Raw genomic sequence first — 18,609 nt, forward strand, 5'->3', positions numbered from 1 at the left:
GTCTTTTGGTATTTTATTGGGTCTGGTCTGGATCGGGTTGTACATAGTTGGATGTGTGTAATCCAGGGGGCTGGAGAGTCCCCCATAGCGCCGGCATGTTCCAGCATAATTACACATAATGATGATGATAATGTTGAACTTGAAACTTGATTTTCACGTACACGAACACTTTCCACAAACACACATGCAGCTACTGTAGTGCACTGAAAAAAATAAATAGGATAGGAAATAGTCAAAAGTTTAAAAATTAAGTTTAAAATTAAATTCATTTTTTTAAAATTTATTATCTATAGAAAGGGAACTATTTAATAATATGAAATAAATGTACCAATCCCAATAAATGGGTATCCAATTAATATGAAAATTATACTAATTTTTAAATATTTAAGTGGATTTTAAAAAGTTTACAGCCTTTAAAATAGCCTAGAAATAAACTTTTCAAGCTTGAGAAGAGAACTGATTGGGAGTTATATAAGGAATCTTAGAAATTCTGCCTGAAAAATAATAAAGTTATTAATAAAATCATTTTGTAATTAGTTTCTACTTTTCAAGCATTAGATATCTAAGTTAGGAACTAAAACTCTTAAAAATCTTTAAAAAGTGACACGCATTTTTGCACAGTGCATGGAAACGCACTTGAGGCACAGCAGGAGCAGGAGGACAAGCAGGACAGAGGAACTCGCAGGGAATAGGAAAACGAAAGGCAGAAAGGGGCCGGAGCACAATCACGCAGACCGTGTCCAATTAAAAGGCGCCGTACATCATTTCGAATGCAGCCATCGCCGAAATCGAGAAAATCTACAGGTGGTGGCGACGAGTTTCCTGTGCTCGGAAAACTCTGAAAAGCAAGGAGAGGCAAGAAGCCTAGGGGGAGGGGGCAAATGGGAAATGGAATAGAACGAAGGAAGAACGCACAATGGGCTACGGCAGAAGTGGGCGATGCCCGCACTTGCAGCCGACTGCAGTTGTACTTCTTATCGTTTTGTTTGGAAAAAAATCAGGTGGGAAACACGCACAGGGTTTATGCGGGACAGTACGAATACTTGTTCCTGAAATTAATCATATTTTTATAATGGTATAATTTAGGGTTTAAATTCATTGAGTATTCCAAATGTCCATACTTTTGTATGCCAGTAGTTCGAACGTTTGCCCAGTCACTTCTTAGAATTTTACCTAATGATTAAAATTAAAACTTAACACCCTCAACAAAAAAAAAAGGATTTCTCACAACATGGTAAAGACTTCTTTTTTAAATCGATGTTCGTGTGTTCTAGAATTTAATCTGCCGCATAAACTCCTTTGGAAGATAAGCATTTCAAGGACGGCCGAGAAGAAAACAGTTTTTCTCGTTTTCCTCTCTCTCTCTCTTCTCGCCACTTTTCTCTCGCTCTCGCCGTGTTCCTCCCCGTATCTCTATGTCGAATTGTGGTAATTTATTGTTGCACGGCAAGTTAATGAGTCCCGTGTGAGTGTGTCTCTGAGGCAGCGGGAACAATGAAGACTAGAGAGACACAGAGAGCAGAAGACAAGGCTCAAGGCTCGAGATTCGTGTTGCACACACCAACACACCTTTGCAGACCTAATCCAGTGGAAAATCAAGAAAAATAATGGCATCGCAGGTAGAAGAGAAAGGAAAATCGAAACGAATCCAAGCCCATTGTGTTTTTGTCAGTGTGAGTGCGTGTGTGGGTGAGAGCCCTTTGATTAAAAAATCGGATTTGGTTGCATTCGATGCAGTCTCGGTGCACTGAAATAAATAAAATAATTTTACAAAATAATCAGGTCTTAGAATGCGTAAGTCTTTTGCATTTGTTAGCTACAAAATCTGGTTGTAAGTGATTTTGTTACTCTATTTTTCTCAGTGTTGAAGACAGTATGCAAGCAGATTGACGAGGGCCGAGAAATCAATGGAATTCGTGTTGAGGTGGGTCAAGCACCGAAACGCATAATACGCATGGCAGTGAAAGTTTTCAGATTGAATGCATCCATCGAGGAGTGGCGGCAATAACTCATCCTTCGGGATTATAGATTTCAGTGGCCGGATTTCAAAAGACGCCGAACTCCTTCGGTTGCGTTGTTGGCTCCTCGGGGAGAATTGGAAACCTTTTAAAGCGCTTTACGCGTTTGGCAGCGCCTAAAAGCGGCTTACACTTATGCCAAACACACTCACCCCCACACACTCGCTCTCAGCTACCCAAGCACCCACTCCCATCCTCACCCACCATTCCTTCAGCCACTCCCTAGTTCACACATATGGACTTTTTTGATGGTTTTACTAAAAACGGATGCGAAAATGTCCTGTTCTTTTTTTATTTTTAAAAAATGATGAAGATTTTGGGGTATTTGTGAAAAAATTAACTAGATAAATTAGGGAAATTTAAAAAAATTTAAAATACTACTAAATAGACAAAGTAAATCAGTACATTCCAAAAGGTAAACACCATTTAGATTATTTATAAACAAATATATTTTTTGAAAACGGACTCTGAAATTTTTAAAACAATCATTTGAATATGCTGAACGCCCTAAAACTAAGTCCAAATAAGTTTTATAGGAAGTTGATATACCCTTGCAGTTAAATCGGCTATATATCGAAAATAATGTATATAGTTTGTTGATATTTATGAGAATTTCATAATAAAATCAATTTATTAGAGTACAATATTTAAAAAAATGTCGCAAGCTTCTATCTCTAAAAATACCAAAATTGGTGTCGTTTTGCTAGTTGGTTCAGTTATACATGTGGCAGGTATAGGATATGGTCGACCGATTCCAATAAAATTTGGTAGGTTGAATCAATTGAAAAAAAAAGGATCTTTATGAAGTTCTAACCTTCTATCTTTAAAAACATGAAAGTTTGTACCTTTGCGACCTTTCAGTCATATGACAGCTATAGGATATAGTCGGCCGATCCTTTGGATTGGTGGGTCATATTGTTTTGCTAAATATAGAACCCACAGAAAATCCTAACTCTAAATACACCGAAGTTATGGCACATCTTATCAATCAATATCAATCAATACTCATATCAATTTAAGAGGTGATCCTGATCAAGGGTCTCTATAGGGTCGGAGATGTCTCCTACACGGCGTTGCACACTTTTGGCCAAAATTATAATACCCTCTGCAAGGGTATAAAAATTACCTTGTGAGCTCCCGTTTTCAAACTTTCGTACCATTTTTTTATTCAATATATATATTTGGCTTATGCCCTGGAGGAAACTCCTATTCTCCACGAAAGAAAAGGCTGTACCATATATAGTCGCACAACTCCCTCTCCGTAGTGTGAGTGTGCGAATGTGACAATTGGTTGGCTGTGTGACTAGGTGTGAGTAGGTGTATGTGTGTGAATTTTTTTTTCATCGAAACTACTGAAAGTTGATTGCGGAATAGAAAAAAGTAGAGGTGGAAGGCGTTTGAACTGAAAGGAGTAGATCTAACAAATACCACCTAAAGGGTTTAAAAAAAAACTAGAAAACGTAGTTTTTACAAGGAATTTATATTTTACAAAAAATAACAATTAATAAAAGAGAATATTCAAAGAATTTTAAGATTTTATTTTTATATTTATAAAATATAAAAAACTGTTTTGTTTAACCCAATATAATTTTTTAAAATTTAAAAAATAAGGGGAATGCTTTAACTGCCAACAGAGAATATCCAAGACCAGACTTTGACGGCTGAAAGCCCCAAGGACCCAGGCCACCCCTTCCACCCATCGACCACCCACCATTCCCAAGGACTCCTTGGTCCGAGCTGCTGCTTCCGTTTTTGAATAAAACGCATTTTTCAAAAGTGCCAATGTATGTGTGTGGGTGGGTGGAGTGTGTGTCCGTGGGTGTGTGTGCATGAATAATGTAAATATATACCGAACAGAGCCTCATGCTCACGTATGTAAGCGTATGTCCTTATGTGCTGTCACTGAGGGCGTTTTTTTTTGGGCAGTTGTGCAAAAAGCGCTTACCGCCCATCAGCCACCCACCACCTACCGGCCGTCCACACACCACCCCCTCCCCAAGCAAGCTGAGCCAATATTGAAACTTTCAACTATACACACACACAATTCAAATTTGGCATGTGTATGCGTATGTTTGAGTGTGTTCATGCATGTGTGAGCGAGATTTGTGCAGAGAGAGGAACTACTCTTCAAATATTTGATAAGAAATAGTACACATTTTTTAAAATTTGAATAAGTTTAATTAGATCAAAATACATTTGAATCATTTAAAATTATTTCATATTTAACAATTTCAACTAAATGGAGAACAAAACTAAATCACATAATACAATATAAGTAGATGTACCCCAATAAGTATGCAACACGAAATAAAGTTGTTGCAGGAGTCCTTTTCAGTTCATAGGTCGCTGCTTAAATTTATTTATTTCTTTGGAAAACGATTTAAAATTTATTTTAATTAGTAACAGTTCTTTCTATTTTTTTTATAGAAAAAATATTATTATTATTTTTTATCCATTGATATAATGATTTAAATCAAAAGATTTTAAAACAAACTAAAATTCGTATCGAGTTCAAATCCATTTTTTCCTGTGTACTTTTCGGCTGGACCACTTTCACTTTGATGGGAGTGGGCAACTCTGGTCTGGCCTGTCTCATGGTCGAGCGATAAAAAAGCTTAGGCTTATGCTTTCTGCACATTTTAAGCTGCCCCCCTTGCTCCGCTTGCCACTCGCCACCCCTTTATTCAGCCGTCCGCCCTAGACCCACGCCCCCCAGATCCACCCACCGCCCACTGCCCACCGAAAAAAAAGGAAAACAACAACAACGACAATGCCTAGAGCCGAAAGCGTAATTCTGCAAAGCGAGGCGGTGTAGGTGAGGGGTGAGGTTCGCTACGCATATGTGGCCCCGAAATGGAGCTCCAACCCCCACCCAAAACACCCCTCGAAAGGGGGTCGGTGCTGTCCAGCAAGAAAATTTCGTTTTGATTTTGCATGGACTTTTCAAAATTTATGCGCTATTTGAAATGTAACGCACGTGTGTGCGTTTGTGTGTTGTGTGCTGTGCCCATGTGTTTTGCATTTGTGTGTGTGTACTTGAGTAAAATTAAATAAACAAGGAGTGAGGGGGTGGAGGTAACCTGCCTTTAAGAAGTCCATGCAGGAATTTAAGGATATTTCAAATCAGGTTTTAAAAAGACACATGTAGAGAATTCCTATCTTAGCAACTCTTAATAAAAGTCTAGTAAGAAAAAGTAAGTAATAAAGTGGTAAGTAAGAAAAATATAAGAAAGTAAGAAATAGTAAGCATAGGAGCTATTATTTCATGAAAAAAGTAATCAGATTAATACTATAAATTAATTACATAAACTTACTTATTAAACTGAATTTCTCTCCATAAACCCACTTCTACGTTTTTAGTAGAAATATGTCCAGGAAATATATATGTCCAGGAAACTTAAAAAAAAGGATTTTAGAAATAAAAACTTTTCAGAAAAATCTTAGATCCTCATATTTATATCCTATTAACTTAATATGCATAATATAAGCAATTCAAAACTATAAACACAAAAAATAAATTAATAAATTTGTTAATTTCAGTTTGCAATATCAATACAAATTTAAGAATTCAAATTAATAAAAAATATGAAGAAATATGGAGCAACTTATAATATAAATAATTGTTGATAATAATTCGCGTTTTGTACAAAATTTAAATGTGGCGGCAAATTAAAGAAAGACTGCCAACTTTTTTAAAACTAATGCATTGTGAAAGCTGCCAACTCTGTACACTTTAGTGTTGGAGAGATCAGATAACGATAACCGATTTCGATTTCGATATTTAGTCGCCAAGCGCCAAGCGATCAACAACTTTCGAAATTAACCATTTTTTTGTGTTTTGCGTGTTTTGTGCAAATTGCATTTTGAACGGGGAGATTTCGAGTGAGACCGAACCGATGGCCACGCTACGGAACCACACGGGTAATGAGAATTCCGGCCAGGACTCGCCTTTGCAGACGCAGCAGGACGCAAATGCCGCCCTGGCCATTGGATATGTAAGGGAATTCAGCTGTCGGGCGGCCGCCTTCCAGCAGCAGCGATCCGAAGAGAGCCTTGTGTATGTGCAGCGGAGTGTGGCACTGCTCGGCACCAAGGTGCAGCCGCATCATTTTGCTCCCCTGCCGGGAAATCTGGAACTAGCCCGCTTCTATGTGGACCTGCACGCTCTGATGGGCGCCTTAGACACCGATGGCTCAGGGGCGGAAGTCCTTTGGTCCTGCGTGGCGCTCATCCAGCACTGTAGTCGCAACCTGGAGGCTCGCCGGGCCATTGTGGTCAAGTTCTGTTTTGTGCCGCTGCTGGGAATGATTCTGCGCCGCACCCAGCGAACAGAACGTGTCCACCGGCTGCTGGTACTTCTGCAGGATTTGACCTACGGCATACGAATCGACTGGGAGGAGCCCTACCTGGCCGCCCTGCTAGAGCACCTGGCAGAGATAGTACACGGCGTAGAGGATGGCTCTGACAACGGGAACGGCACCTCCTCCAGCAAGGCCGACGAGGAGGAGAACTCGCACGCCCTGCTAGCTCTTTCTATTTTGGTTAACCTCTGCTACAAGAACTTTGCCGTGCTGTTCCTCTTTCAAAGGATTGTAAACATCTCTGGATTCTGTCGCCGCATCCAAAACTATGGTCTGCTGGCTTACAAAATGCTAATTATCCTCTCGGAGGAGGTTCATGCCTTTGAGCAGCGGGAACTCCACACCTTCCTCCGTACAGCCTTCGCCGGCATGGAGGACTGTCTTAAGCACTGGAACGTGGCGCAGTTAAGGCACATTGTGGACTTTTTGCTTGACTCCCAGTCCCACGCCGGCCTGCACAGGGCCATGCTCTCGCACAGTCATTACTGCGAGGATGTGGAAAAGCTATTGGATGTAAGATTAACATTTTGAAGAAAACTTTGTCTTGAAAGCAGGATTAAGCTATCTTCCCTTCCAGCAAATCGATGCCCGCAACGCCATGGATGATTCGCACGAGGAGTCGCGCAAGTACCAGCAAATCTGCATGGATCTTATATTCCGGCTCATTGGCTATGTTCTGGAACTCTCCGAACAGGACCCCGACAACAATGTCATCAGCCTGGACGCCATCACGCCGCGCCTCTTTGAGCTGGTTGTGGAATGGCTGTCTTCCGACTTGTGCGACGTGGCAGCTACCGAATTGCTGACCATTATGCTGCGTGTCGGGAAGCGTGCCACTGTGGCCCATTCTATTTCCCGAGAGCCACTGCATGTGGTGGGTCTGGTGGCCAGTGCCGAGCGCCCGGACACGAAGCCAGCTCAAACGGTTGCCATTCTGCGATTGTTACTTGCCTTGCTGAAGGAGTCCAAGACGGAAAAACTGGTTCTCTCCAAAATCTGGGAGTCGTATTTCGACAAGATTCTGGCGGCGCCGCTAGCTCTGGTGCCCCAGTTCCTGAGCACCCAGAGCCTGGCCTAGTCGGAGGCCGAGAAAGCCTGCTTCTGTCTGTTGCTGTTGGTGCATGTGGCGGGCATAGCCAAGAAGGCCTACTTGGACAAGTGCTGCTCGCTGCTGGAGAAGCCGCAGTTGCAATACTGCCTGGCCCGGGGCATGGTGAGCCAGAATGAAACCGTTGTGGCCACCGTCCTGCAAATAGCCCAGTTTGAGCACTTCCCCAAGGCAGCAGTGGCAAAGGTAAGTAGGATTTGTTCGAGCAATTACGTCCTTAACGCTCCAAAATTCCCTTAGTATGTCGCCGCCATAGGCAAGGCTCCAGGTGGCTCTCCTGCTACCTCTGCCTGTGGCAATGATCAGGCAGAACAGTGGCGGAATCTCAGCTCCATCCTGAAAGGCCACCGCACCTTCACCGACAAGGAGATGGCCCAGCGGGTCAATGCCCTGTTGGAGAGCATCGGAGGAATAGTGCGACGGAATGAGCTGGCTTCGGCACCCGTTTCCCAGGTGATCGAGCTGTATAACCACCGCATTGATAGCCTGAACGGTGTCGTCGCCAACCTGCAACAGCGCCTGGATCAGGTAGGCCAGCAGCTGACAAGCGCCACTCAGTTGTCGCACGTCCAGAGCGCCGAACTGGAGCGCTTCCAGACCACCAACTTTGAGCTGCTCATCAGCCAGGAAAGGTGAGTGAGTCGTAACTTCTAGTCCAATTGCTAACTTTCTTGCCAAACAGACTGCAAACCCAGTGCAAGGATCTCAAGCAGCAGACGGACAAGCTGAAGAGCAGCATGAACAACCTGCTGAAGCACCTCTCCGAGAACGCGGTCAGCCTCCAGAACAGCGAACGGCGGCTGGAAGTCAAAAAGGCGGAGATCGCCGGCCTGAAGAAGGACTGCGATGATCTGCGGACAAGCCTGAGTGCCAAGAGCGAGGAGCTCACCAAACTGGAGGCGGTTAACAAGGAGAACGTAAGCTGGGGGTTCAGGCAAGAGGTGGAGGCCCATCATTAATTCCATAACTCATTTGCAGAGCTCCCGCATCGACAAGCTGAAGAAGTCGATGGTGGCCTACGAGCAGGACATCAAGGAGAAGCTGCGCACTATTGAGGAGCGCGAGCGGGAGCTGGCCAAGACGCACAAGGCGCTGGAGGAGCAGCGCGAGGGCCGCAAAAAGTCCGAGGACCTTGTGTCCGTGCTGGAGAAGCAGCTGCAGGAGCGCAAGGACCAGATCGAGAACCTCGAGATGGAACAAAAGGAGACTGAGGACCTGCGCAAGACCATCATGAGCCTGATGGAGAGCAAAAAGCCTAAGCGCAAGGCCTGCTAGCCCTTGACTGAGTGTTTATAGTTCGTACTCTTAGAATTACTTCCTACACTTTAGTTTACAAAAACGTATTTTTTTGATATTTATATACATTTATTGCGCCTTGCACTAGCCGCGAGATATTACAATTGTATACGCAACCGCTCGGCGCCGTGCAAGGCTACCATTACAAAGTCCAATTCAACCGAAAATACAAAACAGGATAATTAGCCAGCGTACTTTACAAATTACTAAAAAAAAAGCTCTCGAACGCGCCAAGGCTTCTTGGAGGGGCTTGTGCGTCGCGTAAGGCTAGGTGTTAAAGATGTAGTTATTATTTATAATTGTATTGTGTATAATCTTGTATAAATTTTCTAAAAGGTTCGCTATGTCCGCTCCACGTCGATGCTTACATTTCTAAACACCAGCAGCTCGTCGCTCAAGCTGCACTCTATTCAAAAGCCCAGCGGCGCAGGAGACAGGGCCTGGGAACTATATTTAAGTGGAATAAAAAATGGAATAGCTAGCGTTAGCGGATAACTGGTATCCGGTATCGGGTGTAGGATATTGGGTATCGGGCATTGGGCATTGGGAGAAACAAAATCACATAAAGAAGCTAATAAACAAAAAAGGTTTCTCCAACTTGGGATTACATATATACAAATATCTCCGGTCCAAACAGAGCACCAGATGTCGCAGGTGTTGCAGTGGAATGACTAACGTGTGGATGACGGGGAACAGGAGTCGTCAGCACCGGAGTTATAGGACATAGAAACTGGGTTGGAGGCGAAGACCCTCAGGGGAGAAAGGAGCTGACAGGAGCCTTACGAGCCAAAGTGCTCCTTCTCCTGGTCGATGGCCGCAAACTCGTAACTGCCCCGTCCGTCGAACTGCAGGTAGTAGTCGTGGTGCGCCCACAACGACTTGCGGTGCGAGACGGTGAAGAGCGTGATGCCCACCTCGCGGCAGTAGCTGTACATCTTGCCCTCTACGTCCACGGACACGGCGCTGGTGCACTCGTCCAAGATGGCAAACTGGGGACGGTGATAGAATAGCCTGGCCATGGCCACGCGCTGCTTCTCGCCGCCGGACAGCACGTCGATCCAGTCCTCAATCGCATCCAGTCCGTTCTCGCGCTGCTCCAAGTACGTCAGCTGCACGATGTCCAGGTAGTGCATGAGATCCTCGTCGCTCTGGCCCATCCGGCGCATGTCCTCGCGTGTGTGCGGGTAGATAATCTACAAAAGCATCCAAAATAAACCAGAGCCTGTTCCAGCGCCGTGCGAGGAGATGCTCACCTGATCGCGCAAAGTGCCCAGCGTCATGTAAGGCCTCTGAGGTATGTAGAAGAGCTTGCCTCGCGAAGGCTTCGTCACCTTGCCGCCCCACGTGGGCCACAGCTCGCCCAGGATGCGGAACAGCGAAGACTTGCCACAACCGTTTGGTCCACAAACCAGGACATTGGTTCCCGATCTGAAATGCGGAAAATCAGGATTTGGAATTCCATGAAAGCGCAGTGGGTTTAAAACTCACTTCACTTCGAAGGTCAGCTCCTTGAGGAGCACGTCCCCGTTGGGCGTGACCAGGGGCACCTGTTCGAAGCGAATGATGTTGTCCTCGAAGCACATGATGCCCTTGTTGGGCCCGAAGCTGCTGCCGGCGGCGGCGCCCAGGCTCTGGGTGATGTTGTTGCCGTTGACCATGGTGCGCTCGTATGTGCCCTTGTTCAGGTCGCCAAGAACCTTGATCAGCTCGGTCATCCTGGCGGTGAAGCCGGCCAGGCGGGACATCTCGCGTCCCGCCAGCACCAGGCGGCCAATGGCCTCAGCCAGCTTGACCAGCATACGGCCGTAGGTGTAGTAGGCCTGGAGGCGCTGTCCGCTTTGCTCGCCGGACAGCAGCGGATGGTTGTCGGCAAAGAAGGGAATGGACACGGCGTAGAAGCCCACGATGGAGGCAAAGTCTGTGGAGAAGAGGTGAAAGCCATCAACTTGGAGTTCCTGTAGAAGCCACGAGAACTTGCATACATTTGCCTATGATGTTGTCGATGATGCCCATGCTGACGCGGAACTCGAGGAACTTGCGCAGGTGCGAGCGCAGCTTGGAGTAGCTGGCCAGGAGGGTCAGCTTCTCGCGGACATTGCCCTGGTAGAAGGCCACCTCCTCGGAGTTGGTGATCAGACGGCTGTTCACGTAACGGAACTCGCCCTCCAGCTTCTGCTCCTCGACGGTGAGTCGGCCGGTGGGACGGCGGAGACGCGTCAGGAAGACTCCGGCGAAGAGCAGGTAGAGCATCAGGATCGAGGGCGTCTTGCCACCCAGGTTCACCGTCAGTCGGTACACGTAGATGAATATGTCCAGCACCGGCTTGCTGATGTTCGAGTAGAGGTCCGTGGCACTTTCGCAGAACTTGTCGATGTCGGTGGTCAGCAGCTGGTCGGCATTGGCTATCCTGTTGTCCAGGTTGGACATCTTATAGTACGTGTAGCCGCTGGAAGGGGTAACGCTCATTACACGGTACATAAATCCCAAAGTCGGGAGGCACTCACTTTAGGTACTGGCTGTACAGGTGATGGGTGAGGTTTGTGCGGAAGCGCAGCTTCAGCTCGCCCAGACTCCATTTCAGGACGTTGGTGACCACGGAGATCTGAAAGATGGGAGTTACGGTAACTAGAGACCTCTCTGGGGAATGGAGCATGTCGCAGGTCGCTTACCGCTGGCAGGGCTGTCAGGTATTTGAGCAGCGCCGTCTTGAACTTGGTGCGGTTCATGTGAATGATGGTGCTCTCCACCACAGTCGCGTTCTGGATCATCCAAATGTCGCTCACGGAGCGGCCAACCAGAGAGGCGGCCACCAGGAGCAGCAGGCCCGTCTCTATGCTCCAGAAACCCGGGATGAGTATGGCTGCAACCAGAGAGTAAACAAACAAACATTGCACCAAGTTCCCAGGAAAAAGTCAAGAAGGGGAGCAACAGATCCACTTACGGAGCAGCTGACGGAGCTGTTTGAAGAATACTGAGTTCACATGGGCCTTGCCCGCCTTCTTCTCCTTCTTCTCGGCGATTGTGTACTGGATTTTGTCCTCGTAGCCAGATTTTCTGAAGAAAAGATCAGTTCATTAGTTGGTTTCGCTTCTTAAGAGGGGGATGAAGTGGGAAATTGACGAAACTTGACAGTGATGAGAGGGGTGCTTTCGTCACAGGTACCTTGCACAGGTGTTTTGTCTTAAAAAGTGTACTAATTCCCAAAAAAGAATTACTTTAATTAAAAAAAAATAAAAGCTACTTCTGCTAGAATATTCGTCACGAAATTGACGTTGAAAGTTTCGGGGGATGAAAAAGGGGGGGTGGCTTTCGTCACAGTTACTTTCATCCGGTTCAGAGGCTTTTAAAATCTTTTCAAGATTAAAAATCTTAAGCCTTTATTTTAATCCTCAAAGCTTAGGACTAAGAATATCTCAAAATTGTAGAATTCTTTACGGAATGAACAGAAATTAACCAATAAACTTTTTTTTTAAGAATAATTAACAAGAATTTGTTTTATTTTGATTTTATTTAGAAGCTCCTTTAGAAGAGGTATATAAAGTAATGGATAAAGTATACATACCTATATATATAGGTATTATCTAGTTTAGATAAGTATAGATATATATATTATAGATAATATCTTTTAGATAGGTATGGAAAGATAGATAGAAAAGGTGATATATAGATTTCCTTTAGATAGGAAAGGTGTCAAAGGTTTTGCTTGTCTTTTGAATGTCTTTCGTCTTAGAAGAGTAAGAAGTTTCGTCACAAACCTTTCAAAGAATATGCATGAAATAGGTATGGAAAGGTTTCAAAGATACCAAAGATTGTCATGAGGTTTCTTGTTTTTAAAACGTAATTTATCTAAGAAATTTCGTCACAAAATTGTGGAAGTATATGGATGAGAAGGGTATTCACAGGTGTTCAAGGTACTTTTGCACTTCGCTGACAGATTTTGTCTTTTAAAAGTGATTTTTGCTAGAAGTTGAATTAAAAATCTTAGTAAATTCGTCACAGATTTCTTTACTGAGTCAAGGAGTTTCTTGTGTTCTAAGCGAGTAGACGGTCATATATCTAATTTTATTAAAAATAAGTTGTATCTAATACCCTCATTCCTAGACCCAGAAACTATTCCATAGAATAGTCTCCCAATTGTAGACCCAGGAAAGGGCACTCCAGGGCAGTGTGGATTCCAAAATTGATTACCAACTGTTAGAGTCAAGCACACCATTAAAATTATGATGCACATTAACGTCAAGCTGATTAGCCGTTTAACACCTGGGATTAACGGCCAACAGACAGGGTTCCACAAGTATAGACACAGAAACTTAACTGCCATAGCGGGGGGACATTAGGGCTGAAAATACTAATAAAGTAGTCAGGTCCGACCGCCAGGCCCGGCCGAATAATGTCAAAGCAGTTGTCAGGGGTCATGGTTTGGGGGCTGGGAAAGGTGCACCATCAGGATCGTCCCTTGAGGCCACACCAGTGTCGGGCAAAGGTCAGTCCGGCCGATTGGCAGAGGTCGAAGTCGATCTTGGCGGTGCCGTGGTTCGGTGGTGCTCTGTCCCAGTGCAGGTGTATGTGCCCGTGCCCGTTTAGCCCAAACAAAGTACAAAGCTCGAACGCCTTTGGTTATCATCTGGCATTGCAAAAGCAGAAACGAGCCAGTCGCGATGACTCGGTGGTTTCTCGATCGAAGAGTTGCCTCTTTCCCGCCGCCTCTTAATTGTTTCTAATGCCGTTTATTTATGTATTCCGTATGTGCGCCCATCTATGGTTCATATCCATCTGTATACCCCGGCTCCTATGTCTTGTCTTTTCCCCATTCCCCTAGTTCGTTTCATTAAACTTGTTTTACTTTGTGCGCGCTGTGTCGCATTGGAACATGTGTTTGGGTCCATAGGTCACTCTACTTGAGGTATTTCCAATCCGAATCCGAATCCGAATCCGAAACCCCCTTCGGATGCGGAGCTTTCTCTATCTCCCCGATCGCCCTCCCATCGGCCACTGTCTCCAATCTGAGCCACTTATCGCCCGGCGATCGCTTTGTGGGACGGCACATTGAACCCAAACACGAGATGATCGGGTCGGGCTGGGTCGGCTGGTGACTGACTCAGATACGGATACAAAAGCTCGGATACAGACACCCAGCCGCGGGCGGGCCAAAGTTCAGTGGTTCTCTTATCTAGGCTGATAAACAGCGGCCAGAGTATAGATACGGCAGCACCTGTTGCCATCACACATGCGGAAAAACGGAACGTGGCAGCCTCAAGCTCAAGTGCAAATGTCAGGGAATCTGCATCCGAAATGCGATCTCATTTCACGCCCCTGGCCGGCCCTGTTAATGGCTCTCTGTGGCCAAAAGCTGGGGAACTTGGCTCCGACTGCAATTAGCCAGTGTCAAGCGTTACTGCCCGGGCTGGGGGCCAAAAGGGCAGCGGCAACGACAGCGGCAGCGGCAGCGGCCGCCAGCGAGTGCTCCGCCGAACGTCAATGGGGGGCTCTGTGGGGCCCTGAGGGGAGCATTACGCAACACTCACACTCGCGCAGAGTGAGAGCCGTTCGGGGTGAGCACATACATACATATATATTTATGACGCCTTAAGTAAACACGAAATTAACATTTATTCTGGCCAGTGTGCGATAAAAAGAAACAAAAGAAATTGTGAAAAACGAAACCAGAACCGGAATTTTTCATTTTTTATGGGCCTGTTGTCGCTCCATGTTTCCCCCTGACCCCAGTGCCCAGTCTCCAGTACCCAGTCGCCAGTATCCAGTACCCAGTCCCCAGCCCAGTCATTAAAAGGTATGGCTCGCAGTGTTTACATTTGATACTCGGGTGTCATCAAAACTACACACAACAAGTTGTTACCCTCCACTCCGTGGGCACCCTCTCCCTGGGCTCGTCCAGAAAGGAGTTGCAGCACCACCCGGAAAACGGCATTCAACAACAGCCACCGCGTGGCGAGTTTTGTTTATTTTTTTGCAGTTTTCCGCTGACACCTCTCGAATATCCATTCGCCCTTCGGGTACTTCCACCGCCATTCCCCCAATGTATGGTCTTTATTGCCAGAGTCCTTATCTTTTCTTTCGAAAAATTACTCATGCTTCTTGACTCATTTGTGGGCTAAGCACTCGGCCTATGTGCGAGCTTCGAACTCTAGTCATGGAGTAGTTGCACATAAAAGACTATATATCTGTAATATAGGCTATAAACTATAATAACGATCTAGAATGATTTATTTTTAAAGATGCAGTACAGTTTCAGCTCTAACTCTGAATGTAAGGGAACAGTACTGGATCCAACGTAGTTACATTTTTGGAGTAGACAAAGTAGATAAAATATTATTATTATTTCAGTTTGGGTTTCGAACCTCAAGTAGTTATACAATAGTCACATCTCCAGCTCTGATTATAGAGATGTTATAGTGAGACATTCAGATAGTTCTAAAGTGAAGAGGTCTTTGGAGTGGACTACAAGCTGGTAAAAGCATAATAATAATAAATAAAAAATAAATAGATTATGGTAACGCCACTTAAATAGTTTATTTTTGGGTTTCAAGCTCCCAATAGTTCTACAATAGTTAGATCTCTTGCTCTGATTACAGAATAGTAATAATGGAGAATCAGATACGTTAAATAGTTTTAAAATAGTTACATGTTTCAAGTTAATTAAGAACTATTAGAAATAAAATCAAGATGCTTCCTAATCGAGACATCTTGAGGATTGCGAACACCAAGTAGTACTTGAGAAATGGAAGAGATCTCAAATTAGATCTTTGAAGTTAACTAAAACTTTAACTTGTATGATAGTAACCTCTAAAAAATGAGTAGATCATTAAGCTTTATTTATTATAGATATAGATATATATAGACTGTGGAAAGATACTACCAATACCCCACATAAGTATTGAAATAAATAATTTTTGGGCAAGTCCATTGAACCTGATCCGTTCGGCGCGGGGCAGGGCAGGGCAGGGCAGGCACCCTGGCGAATATGCAACGGGCGACGCGCCGCATAAATTTACCATCGATAGTAGATGCGGAATACTCGAGCCACCTCAACAGGCCATTAAGGCGCCGCGTTCCGATTGCCTTCCAAAGTGCAACAGTCACTCAATTAGCTTATTGCAGCGACAGGTGCGGAAAGATCGGGTTCCAGCGCAGCTAGCTGCTCCGCTGATACCGGGACTAATCACCAGGGCTGTGGCTGGGGCTGTGGCTGTGGCAATCATCGAGTGGACTGGCACATGTCCGGAATGCCGCCAACAGTGCTCCAGTCGCTCTAATTAATTGTTTCAGTCATGCAAATAGAACACCCAGCCCCATGCCCGCTTATCCAATTATGATAGTGATTGGACGATACCGGGGACTCGATGGAGAGCGAGAGACCCCCGAAATGGGTCAACAAATAAGTAAATATATTTGGAGCCAAGGCCGCTCGCCCAATCGGCTGCTCGGAGTATCTCGATGGCCAGCCATAGTCTGGCTTCGATTGCGATTAGATTAACGCCAAGAGACCAAGTCCATTCGAGCACCAAAACGTGGCCCATGGCCGGGGATCGTAAACTGGCCAATTTGGAGACCTTGTTCCGCCCACGGCCGTCTTGTGTATTTCTTTCACAAGTGCTGGCAAAGCCCCTCGTGTAACCTGCCCGTCTAGTGGCCACTGCACCCCGGAGTGGTGCTCCAATCGATTGCAGCAATGGTCCCGGAAGAGCCATCGTTAGCCGCACTTTCTTGCAGTCGTGGCTTTTTGATTATCAACTTGATTGATTTTCTTCATACCACAGATTGATTATTGCTTTTAATAGTTTGGATCTCAGCCTAGCCGCTCGAAAAGATTGGTTTCTAAACTTTAAGGTTTTAACATTTATATATGTATTTATAAACCATTTTTACTTGGGCTTGTATCTCTTAAAAGTATCATTTTTCAATATCATGATAGAACCTTTCAATTCAAAAATATAACAAATTTTGTAAAAAGTCTTTATATTTTTAATGATTTCTTGACATTACATTCTTGAAGTCTGAACCCAAAAGAGTTCAAAAATAGGCCCAAGTTGTAAATAATTCGCATTAATGACCATCGAATAATTGAGAATTAAATCAAATACTCAAATAAATCAAAAATCTTTAGAAAAGAAACTGAAGTGAATCCTTTGTAGCCTTGTGGGCAATATATTTCCCAGAGATCAGACTTGATGTAATTTATGAAGGGGCCTGGATGGGACCCCCATTACAGCTGGTTATCCTTGACGGGGGAACCACCCGATGGGCATGGGCATTACAAGTGCAGGGAAGCAGGGTAACTGGAAACCCGAAAGAAGGCAAAGGAGAAGGTGCATCGCCTCCGGTGAGGAACGAAAACCAGTTTGGAGCCCCGCAGATGACCCACTGACTACTGGGGATCGTATGATTGCGCAGCCGTGGGAAAGGGGAGTGGGAGTGCAGAACGAGTGCCAAGTGCAGCGAGCAAATAAATCAAAACCAAACGCTTGGTTTCAATGTCAAGAGAATTTCGGAGACGGCACAGCGCGGGAGACCTTCCTCAATGTTTTCTGGCGGATGGAGCGATGGGGGTCGCGCAAGGTGATCGAGGTGGCGGGGGGTGGCAAGGCCGCAGGCCGGGGCTTACCGCTTTTTGTTGGACATCTTTCCGTAGGCAATTATCCAGAGGGCGGCCGTCATGCCCGCCACGCCGACGATGGCGCTTTGGTTGTTGGCCAGTTTGCTCAGAGCCGGAGCCATGATGTTGTAGCTGATTGCTTTTATTTTTTCTCTGACGGACTAATTTTGGTTTGGAATTCGCGTGTTTTCCGCTTTCTGCTCGGTGCGCTTGGAGCTTGGAGTATGTGTAGTTTTTTGGGCCAGGTTCGCAGGCCGTTGTCGGCCGAGTCGGGAGTCGGGTTGGCAGAAAAAACTTTTATCGCACGTGGGGGCAGCACAGCGAAAAAATTTAAAAAAATAAATAAATAAAAATTTAAATATATTTATTGCACTATCTTTTGTTGTTGTTGTTGTTTTTGTTGTTCGCGAACACGCACACGCACACACACCCACAAAACGGCGAGAGCAGGATGTAAACACCTGGCTACTTTCGTCCTCTCTCTCTCTCTTTTGCTCTCTCTAGCTCACTGGCACAGCCCCTGGCTAATGCTGGCGCTTCTTCTTCTGTCCTGGCCGGAGAGTTGAGTGATTGTCACACACCTTTAATGCTTTTATTTATTCAATTTTCGCCAGGCGCATTGCTTTGTTCGGTAATTGTTACACACAGCTTACAGCTACCTCGCCACCTCGCTCGTTCGCATCTACTCCTCGCAAATCTGACCAGACGAACGTGGAACGTGCGACGCGCAAAACAAAATCGTAGGGTTGTCGAAAATGTTAACTTGTTTCAGTGTTGCCAGATTCCGATTTCAGTTTCCACTCACATTTTATCGGGGTGCGCTAAAAACCACTAAAAAATCCAGACATCTACATTTTGTAAATCCAAGTTTTTCAAATAACCTGAAAATTACCTTGTTTTAAAAACTATTTCCGAAATTGTGTTGATTTTTTTAATTTATTCATTTCTTTTTGGGTTTATTTAGGGACCAGGAGCTCAGATTTGTTGAACTTTGGCATCTTTTTTCACCATGTCAGTGTATTCAAAAATAAAATTTCGAAAAAATATTTAATTTTCCCCCCAAAAGCCGTCAAAACATATTTTTTGTCCCGACGGGCTCCTCAGAAAATTTGTTTGGAAAATATTTAGAGCTTTCTTTCCCTGATCCAAGGCAACAGAAGGAAATGCTATTTTTGACCACCTTAATTCACCGTTTACTCAATATACATATGT

At 45.0% G+C, this 18,609-nt stretch overlaps 2 protein-coding genes across 4 annotated transcripts; one reads left to right on the forward strand and one right to left on the reverse strand.

Annotated features, from left to right (window-relative positions):
• The first annotated feature begins 5,783 nt into the window (after nt 1-5,783).
• On the forward strand, nt 5,784-9,108 carry LOC108133739 (protein CIP2A). The gene is given in 5 exon segments (XM_070278677.1): nt 5,784-6,892; nt 6,957-7,673; nt 7,728-8,119; nt 8,170-8,404; nt 8,466-9,108. Coding segments are annotated over 5 exon segments (2,619 nt in total). The 5' UTR covers nt 5,784-5,914; the 3' UTR covers nt 8,763-9,108.
• On the reverse strand, nt 8,831-18,170 carry Abcd3 (ATP binding cassette subfamily D member Pmp70). 3 transcript variants are annotated; one of them, XM_070278680.1, is made up of 9 exons: nt 18,057-18,170; nt 17,407-17,691; nt 11,725-11,837; nt 11,453-11,643; nt 11,288-11,385; nt 10,766-11,229; nt 10,272-10,701; nt 10,037-10,211; nt 8,831-9,976 (listed from the first exon to the last, which is right to left on the reverse strand). In XM_070278680.1, the coding sequence occupies exons 2-9, from the start codon at nt 17,517-17,519 to the stop codon at nt 9,563-9,565; spliced, it is 1,998 nt and encodes a 665-aa protein (XP_070134781.1). In that variant the 5' UTR covers nt 17,520-17,691; nt 18,057-18,170; the 3' UTR covers nt 8,831-9,562. The 3 variants fall into 3 exon arrangements, with proteins under 3 accessions (XP_070134781.1, XP_070134779.1, XP_070134782.1); XM_070278678.1 differs by having other exon boundaries at nt 17,979-18,166; XM_070278681.1 differs by having other exon boundaries at nt 18,051-18,157.
• Nucleotides 18,171-18,609: the final 439 nt, after the last annotated feature.

Source organism: Drosophila bipectinata, chromosome XL (genome assembly GCF_030179905.1).
Source record: "Drosophila bipectinata strain 14024-0381.07 chromosome XL, DbipHiC1v2, whole genome shotgun sequence".
NCBI lineage: Eukaryota > Metazoa > Arthropoda > Insecta > Diptera > Drosophilidae > Drosophila > Drosophila bipectinata.

What these genes read in the sequence shown, in the direction of transcription:
- Abcd3 (XM_070278680.1), bottom strand. Translation starts at nt 17,519, where the DNA reads ATGGCTCCGGCTCTGAGCAAACTGGCCAACAACCAAAGCGCCATCGTC. An exon ending in CTGTACAGCCAGTACCTAAA is followed by an intron (nt 11,230 to 11,287) that starts GTGAGTGCCTCC and finishes TACCCCTTCCAG; the next exon opens with CGGCTACACGTACTATAAGA. An exon ending in GAGCTGACCTTCGAAGTGAA is followed by an intron (nt 10,212 to 10,271) that starts GTGAGTTTTAAA and finishes TCCGCATTTCAG; the next exon opens with ATCGGGAACCAATGTCCTGG.